The sequence below is a fragment of the Hibiscus syriacus genome, unplaced genomic scaffold (genome assembly GCF_006381635.1).
Source record: "Hibiscus syriacus cultivar Baekdansim isolate YM2019G1 unplaced genomic scaffold, ASM638163v2 tig00111410_pilon, whole genome shotgun sequence".
Lineage (NCBI taxonomy): Eukaryota > Viridiplantae > Streptophyta > Magnoliopsida > Malvales > Malvaceae > Hibiscus > Hibiscus syriacus.
Genome location: NW_024063087.1, coordinates 545,755 through 554,209, shown reverse-complemented (window position 1 = coordinate 554,209; position 8,455 = coordinate 545,755). Strand labels below are relative to the sequence as shown.

At 33.1% G+C, this 8,455-nt stretch overlaps 1 protein-coding gene across 1 annotated transcript; it reads right to left on the bottom strand.

Annotated features, from left to right (window-relative positions):
- Positions 1–7,035: 7,035 nt before the first annotated feature.
- LOC120162912 (senescence-specific cysteine protease SAG39-like) lies at positions 7,036–8,146 on the bottom strand. The gene is made up of 2 exons (XM_039172968.1): positions 7,714–8,146; positions 7,036–7,639 (listed from the first exon to the last, which is right to left on the bottom strand). Exons 1-2 carry the CDS (start codon positions 8,144–8,146, stop codon positions 7,047–7,049), a joined length of 1,026 nt encoding a protein of 341 aa, XP_039028899.1. The 3' UTR covers positions 7,036–7,046.
- Between the last annotated feature and the right edge of the window lie 309 nt (positions 8,147–8,455).

The window sequence follows — 8,455 nt, the reverse complement described above, 5'->3', positions numbered from 1 at the left end:
AATGTTGTTGCAAACCGTGCTAACCAACAATTCCGAATGAGTTGTAAATGTCTCCCTCTAATGTTTATTTTGATTTAATAAATCAGTCGCTCATATATCTTGGATTAGAATAAAAAAATCGTATAATCTATCTTAATATTGTTAGATAAAATATTAACCCGAGATAAAATAATAATAATAATATTAATAATAATAATAATAAGCATATATTATTATTGAATCGAACGAACAAAAATAACTAAAGAATCAAAATAGAGGAACATGATTTGTTTACTCGTATATAGACACGAAATCGAATGAATAGAGTAAGATAAACCGAAGAAGAATTTTTAATTGAAGCATGGATGAACAGTTTCCTTAAGACAAATTCGTCATCTCCTAGGTGCTTTGAGTAACGCTGGACGTCGTTCTCCCAGGATACAACAACAAAAGATCACAACAATAAGCACAACTGTAATGATCAGTCGGACACAATCTTGTCTTTCTCTATCACCAGAAAGAACGAATTTGAAAGGAGCTTCCTAAGTGTTTTCCAAATTTAACATTGTGAATTGATTCTCAAGGTTGTCTCTAGGATTTGTGGCTTAACTAAGTCCTTTCGTTTAGTGCTTTCAGCTTGGGTGCCAAAATGTCCATGGGTTATTCCGAGGCATCTAAGGCTGCACATGTTCCAAAGTGACCCTAGATTCTTTTTGAAGCCTTCCTCTTCAGATTGCTTTGATCTCTAATATCATTTTTATACTCAATACAACAAAATGAGTTTATAGCCGCATTTTTAGAATAAAAGCCACAAAATAACAAATTTCGCGATGTTTTGATAGAAACACACTAATTTTATGCATATCGCAGTGTTTTAAGCAAAAATGCCGGCAAAGACTCAAACTCTAGTGGCGTTTCTATATAAACGCCGCTAAAGACTCGTACATTAGTGTCGTTTTTATACAAATGCCAGTAAAGACTCATAATTTAGTGGCGTTTTTATACAAACTCCGTAATAGGAAACATATATAATGGCATTTTTGAAAAAACGCCGTAAGAGATTCATATTGTAATGGCATTTTTTGAATAAACGCCGCAATTTATCAGTACATTAGTGGCGATTGTATAGAAACGCCGCTAAAGACTCATAATTTAGTGGCATTTTTATATAAATGTCGCTATAGAATCGTATATTAGTGGCGTTTTTATACAAACGTCGCTATAGAATTGTACTTTAGTGGCGTTTATGTTTACAAATGCCGTAAGTTTACAATTTCTAAGTCTCGCGCCCTTTAACCCTTTTTCATTTTTCCCCTTGAGCTATTTTTTTCAGTCCCACCGTTTACCCAAACTCGCCTCTTTATCCCTTTTTCATTTTTTCCCCTTGAACTATTTTTTCATTCCCGCCGTTTACCCAAACTCATTTGCTGCTGCTTCTCCAATGGAGGGTTTTTCTTCTTAGTCCTTCGATCATCATCAAACAATATCTGGAGCCTCCAAGTTTTTATCCAACCTTTCCTCTCGCGGCCACCTCTCCACCATCATCTCCTCCAATATGGTTTTTACCCATTTCTTCTCACTCGCTAATTTAATGAATTTCATTTCTTTTTAAAATGTTTTGGATCTTAATACTTTGATCAAATATGAAATTTTGAGAATTATTTGTCTGTGAAATTCATTTTCTCATAATACTAAGGGTCCGTTTGTTTCACGTAAAACATTTTTCGGAACACGTTTTCCTCACTTTTCAGTGTTTGGTTAGAGGAAAACAGATTGATCAATGTAAAACATTTTCCTAGTCTACATTATTTCCTTTGCATTTTCTGGAAAATGACTTACGGTTTAATTTTCCGTAAGTCTTTTTTCCAAACTTTTCACTTCAAAGCATAAATACACAAAATAATATTATTTTATAAATTTAATATTAATAGGATATTTTAGTATCATTTTAATAAAAATATTAATTATTAACATAATTAAAATATATTTATTAATATTTTTAATAATTTAATATAATAATAATATTATTGCAATAATATACTTAATTATATTATAATAATATATGATACTATTATATTCTTATTTTAATAATATATAAAAAATTATTAATAAAAGTTATATTATTTATTAATTTCTTAAAAATAATATTATTGAATTATTAATAGTGAATACTTTTATTTATGTATTTAATATTAACGTAATAGTCTAATAATATTATAAAAATTCCTTAAAATATATTTATTAATAATTTTAAAATATAATATAATACTTTTACTTTTATAGATATTCAATATAAGTTATCGTATTTTTATTTTAATAAAATATACGAGAGTTAATATTTTTATTTATAAAATTATAGAAATAATATTTTAATAACAATATTGGTATAAATAGTATTAAATAAATTATTCTAATATTTTTAAAATAATAATTTTAAGTTTTTATAATAAATAATATTATTTATTATATTTTATATTTACAACAAATAATTTCTAAAAAATTTATCAACTATTGAAAAATGATTTACACAACAACTTTCAAACACCATAAAACATTTTCCACAAAATGTTTTTCAGAAAATGTAATTCATTTTACGGAAAATATTTTCTAAACAATGTTTTCAGTGAAGAAACAAACACTAATTAAAGAGAAGAGAAAAAAAAAATGAACCTCGTCTTTTCCCTACAGGGCAGGAAACTTGGAGTTAATAATCTTTGTGGAGCCCACATCGAAGCTGAAGCAGCTTGGAAAGCGGCCAGAGGTAATGGGAGTGGAGACGTTGGAAACCATCGAGAGGTAAAACGACGAGTCTAAGTTGTTAGGTTCCACAACTGATATTAGCCCAATGCCTGGTACATATCAACTCCTAGATACGCTCGTCTCTGGCGAATTTGAGCCATTGTTTGCTAACGCTAGGTGTCATTGCTAGAGTCATCGTTTCAACGTGTTTCAAGACCTCGTACAACATTTTTTCATATAAAATCATCAACCATGTTTCTTCTTCTTTTATTTTCTACATTTTTAGTTGGGGGAACTGAGCAATTGGGGAACTTCGTTTCATTGGCTGAAGTTGAAACCTTGATTTTGGGTTGGTTTGTTTTTGTTGAGATGGAGAATGGGAAATAACGAAAGGGCGTTGGTGGGATGGGTGGGAGTAATCGAAGCTTATTTTGTTGGCTTTCAAACAAGACAAACAAGATAAAAGAAAATGGTGGTGGGGGTGTTCGGTTCCTCTATTTTCTTTTTATGTTTTTTTCTTACCTATTGAATTATCATGGTATCTTGGGTTGTTTCTTATTTCTTTGGTTTTCCGAAGCAATTTTGAGAACATTGGATTTTTGAATTATCATGGTATATTGGGTTGTTTCTACTATTAGCTAATGTAAGTTGTATTGTGAATGAAAGATAATGGTTGTCATGTTATTCCTGCAGTTTTACTGTTGCTAAATTTAACACATTTCAGAGGAAATTTAAGTTTGTAGTTTCTCAGTGTCATTGGTTTGCTTGCATGTTCATGAGTGGTTAGTAGCATTTTAAGATGCCATACATTTTTCTGTTATCATGCTAAGAACCCCTTTTTGTTTTTGTGAAAATTGTTTTGGGTTTCCGTAGTATAGAGAATTACCTTTTGCCGGAGGTGATTTGTGGTTTGAACCAACATTTGGTGAGAACATAGGAGGTCATGTACTAGAACTTTCTGTATTATCCGTCATGAATCTGTTCTCTGTTAGGCTCCTAAGACATGAAGTTTCTGTGTTGTGTTATGAATCAATTACATCAAGCTCCAGTTTTTGCATATTATTTCTTTAGAATGGTATAGTTAAACTTGATTCTTAAATTATGATTTCAATTTTATTAACTTTCAGGCTTCGTTTTGATGGAATGTCTGAGAGAAAAGGTTGAGCACTTGTTGCTTATTTCTGGGATGGACAAGTTTGCTGCATTTCTAGATTCTTCAAATTTACTAAAATGTAAGCTTGGTGAGGTGATGAGCATTGAATAGGTAAATGAAAGTATTTCATTTACAAAAAAGAAGGAATTTGTGAAAAGGTATGTTTAAAGATTATCCATTTGAATTTAGATTTCCTGTTAAGTTTAATGATCATTTTTCAATTCCTTGATTCCTGTGATTATTTTGTTCGAAATATAAGAATTTGTTGATATTAGATTTGCTGATAATAAGATGCGGCTGCCACTCCAATGTGTGTTATTTAGATGTTGTTTTTACTATGTGTTAATTTCATGATGGGTCGTTTTTACTGTTGTTTATTCTAGTTAACAATGTTGAACTACATTACATTTTACGTTAATGTAAACTTTAATTTATTATTATGGATTTCAAGTTTCTTGTTATGGATTTGAAGTTTGTTGTTACGGATGTCTAGTTTATTGGATAATGCTACAGGTTAAATTTGGGTAATAAAAGAGTAGAAAATAGTATTTGAAAAATTAGTTTTAATTGTATAAAAAAATGCCATTAAATATACAGTCAATACCGACGTTTTTGAAAAACGCCACTAAAGTTCTAGATCTTTTGCGACTTTTATATAGAAAACGCCACAATATACGTAGTCAATAGCGACGTTTTACATTCACAAACGCCACTATATGACATAACATATAGCGTTGTTTTTCGAAACAAACGCCATTATATGTCAAAACATTTAGTGGCGTTTTTGGGACAAAACGCCACAAAAGAAAAGATAAATAGCAGTGTTTGGAAAAAATGCCGATAAATATCATAACCTTTAGCGACGTTTGTTAAAAATGCCGCTAAAAAACGCAACCTTTAGTTGCGTTTGTAAACGACAAACACCGCTACCATTTGCGGCGTTTGTTTCAGTGGTTCTTTTTGCGGCATTTGTTATTTGACTAATTTGGTTTTCCCGGTTACATTGTGGGATGAAAGAAGGTAACATGAGAGTTTGATATCTGATTTACAAATGATTGAGGACAAACTTTGAATAAGTCAGGGAGAATTTGATGAATGCTTTATTTTGTCAATATTTTGTTGTTAAATACTCTTTGTTGTCTTTCTGATACTGCTGATTTTTGTTGTTTTTATTCAATTGTGTGTTGGTTTGTAATTTCAAGAAAACAACACTAAAAGAGAAAATTATGCAGTTTTTTTTGGAATCATGGCTGAAGGCATGGGCATGACGGTGTCTGACGTGGTAGATTCTGGCAATCCAATTAGCAAGAGTTTCAAGAAGACAATCTAGTCGGCAGTTTCTAGAAGAATTTCATACGATTATGTTGGAATTATTTGAAATTTAAAATACTTTCGGGTTGTTTTTATTTTTAATTCTATTATCTTAGGATTTATTTTTATTTTATTTATTTGTTATCTTTAGGGCTTTAAAAAGACTATAAATACCCCTTTAAGGTGTTGACTAAAATAGATACCTTATCACACCCATGTGATTGATTTGCATTTTTCTCCTAACACTATTGCATATCCCCACAGTTCAGTAATCATTTTTAAGGTCACATAATTTCAACAATGCATATCCCCATGTTATTCTTTCAGGTAGCTAAAACGATTCCAACAATTTTTCCATCTTCAAGAAGATTTCCTCGAGTAATTCCAATACTGCTCCTCAAGTAACCTGAAAAGCTCGTCGTCAAGAATCTCAAACAAGAACCATCAGCCTCCCGTACTTTTTATCTTTGGTTCTCCAAGACCCCATATATGTAACCTCTCCATCACACTATCAGGACCACATACAGTCGCCATTGTGCCGATTAGACACTTATTCATCCTTCACAAGGTCTCTTTCTATACGTGACCCTGTAATTTTTTCGAAGCCTTCCTGTTCAGATTACTTTGATCTCCAATATCATTTTTATACTACTTCCACATTCCTAAATGACTATTTCCATAATTGGTTTCCTCCATTTTTTTGGGTGTCAGTTGTTATACCTTATTATTCCTCCGGTTGATCGTTACTTTCTTTCATGTTATTCTGGATTTTCCTCCAATAGGATGTTCTTCCCTTGAACATTGCGAACGAGAAAAATAAGACCATTCAAGCTGAACCCATTCAATCTTTCAATGACTCTAAAGGCATCTTGTTTGTTGGAGAATCTCACAAAACCAAATTGATTTCCTTTGCTATCCAACTTCTTTACTACAACTGAATCCACCACAACCCGTCTACAAAAAAGTTTTGCGCAAACCAGTTCAATGTACTCTCGGCGATAAGTTACTCATGTGCAGAGTGATTGTTCCTCTCTTAGAACACTCACGGTGCTCCATTAGATTATAGTTACACATAAACTAGCATGGTTTTCCCTTTTGCTTGTTAATTCATCAAGACAAGTAATACTTAATTGTGATAAAAGGAGAAACATCATTTTCATTTGATGGTGCATCAGTTTTATTCTCATATTTAGTACAGGTGTTACAACATATTCTATATATCTCATATTATAGTTAATGTCAGGAAAAAATACAAGTAAAAATGACAAAGAGATGGCTTGTCCCATTGGATTTATGTTTTGTTTCCTTGTTTTAATGAGTATTTTTATATTATGTAGTGTTTATATGATCCACGATATTGATAGTAAAGATGTGGTTGTTATTTGTAGTTTCATTGGAATTTGATTATTTTTATAATTTTGTAAATATAATTTTTAAAATTATTTTAATAGTGTCATAACACAAATTATTAATTTTAATACATTTTTAGAATTTTCTTCTCTTTAAAGAAACTTTTTGAGTTCTTATGGAATTATCGTTAAAAAGAATTCTAAAAGTATCAAACTAACATTTTACTCACAGTACAAGGGTCAAATTATGAATCTTTCCTTAAGCTAATGTGTCTCGTCATCATTTCGTTAAGGGATAGTTAAGGGTGGAGTAATGATATTTGAATTTTTTTAGGGTTGGATGACAAAGAGGAAAGCTTACACGAATTTTGTACTAATTGTGTAATTTACTCAATTTGAAAGAAACTAATTTTCAATTTAACAAGTAATTATTTAGTTTGAAATTTTAGATGCAGTACATTCATATATATGACATGAGGATAGGAATGGGCGATTATATATAGCGTAAGTTTTGTTTATGCCGTGGGGTACGATGCTTGCATTGCTATGCCACAAAGACCTTCCTTTGCATCAACATCCCTTTGCATCCTAATGTACCCTTGTTCACCCCAGCTACTGCCCCACGAGTTCTTCACCAACCAATACTTAGTCCCATCGTCATCCTCTCCATATCCAACGGCGGTCACTCCGTGATCGAGTTGCGTGCCACAGGATCCCGTAAATACACCACTGGAGTAGAACTGGAAGTCGAACCCCCCGGCATCGATGGCAACCGAAACGGGTTGGTTTGCAACGGCCTTCTGCAGTGCATCTTCACTATTGGCGGGCACATCTTGGAAGCCATTTATGGTAGCTGCATGGTTGGCTTCTTCGTTGGTATTGCAAGTGCCATCAACTCCCTTGTAGGGGTAGTTGGATTCGGTTGTTAGGCCTTTGTTCTTTAGGATGAACTGGAAGGCATCGTCCATTAAACCACCTTGGCAGCCTTGATCCTCACCTTTGGTGTCGCAGTCGACCAGTTCTTGCTCAGACAAGGAAATCAACGTACCTTTTGTTAGCTTAATAACCCCTTCCATGGCTGTCACAGCTGAAAACGCCCAACAGCATCCTGTGAATTAGATCAACACAATTAGAACATTAGCAAAAGCAAAACAATAGTTAATATTTCAGATTAGAGCAGACCGCATTGGCCTTGGTCTTTGATAGGTGTCACAGCTCCTTTGTTTCTCCAATCCACAGAAGAAGGCAATGCGGTGACGTTTTCGTATTTGAAAGTAGTAGCCTTGTTGGAACACATATGGCCCTTGAACCCATTTCTAGAAGCAGTGAACTCTTCATTTGTTAGATCTGCGAACTGATTGACAGCAAGCTTGTAAGGCTTGTTATTGGCGTTGTTGAAAGAGTCAATGAGCTCCACGTTTTGTTTGAAAATGTTGAAACGCTTTTGCCTCTCATTGTTGTCACTGTAAACTCGTCCAAATTGGGACATCCATTGTCGATGCCTCTCGTACATTGATGCATCTTCAAGACTAGTGCGGGAGGTGGCTTCACACACTAAGTTGGCCCCCAATAATACTATCAAGGCCAAATATGTGAATTGGATTTTGGAACCCATTTTGCTATGAAAATTGATGGATGAATGAGGAAAATGATGATGAATTCTTCGTCTTATATACTCCATTTCCCTCCCTCTATCTCCCTGCCCTGCAAGCAAAGTCTTTGAAAATTTAACTCACTGTGATGATTTCTTATACACTCCAAAACTTGGGTCAAATTATGCTTTTTGTCCCTCTACTTATCATGTACATATTTGAGCTGCGGTGCTTGTATAAATTCAGTCGTAGACTTGTAGTTTATCGTATTACTGCATCAGCAAAATGGGAAATTGGGAGGAGTCTGGTTTTGTATTCAAATACCCTCCCCT

Excerpts from the sequence above, each read along its gene's own strand:
- LOC120162912 (XM_039172968.1), bottom strand. The coding sequence starts at position 8,146 with ATGGGTTCCAAAATCCAATTCACATATTTGGCCTTGATAGTATTATTG. Across the intron at positions 7,640-7,713 it reads CAAAGACCAAGGCCAATGCG|GATGCTGTTGGGCGTTTTCA; the intron begins GTCTGCTCTAAT and ends TCTAATTCACAG.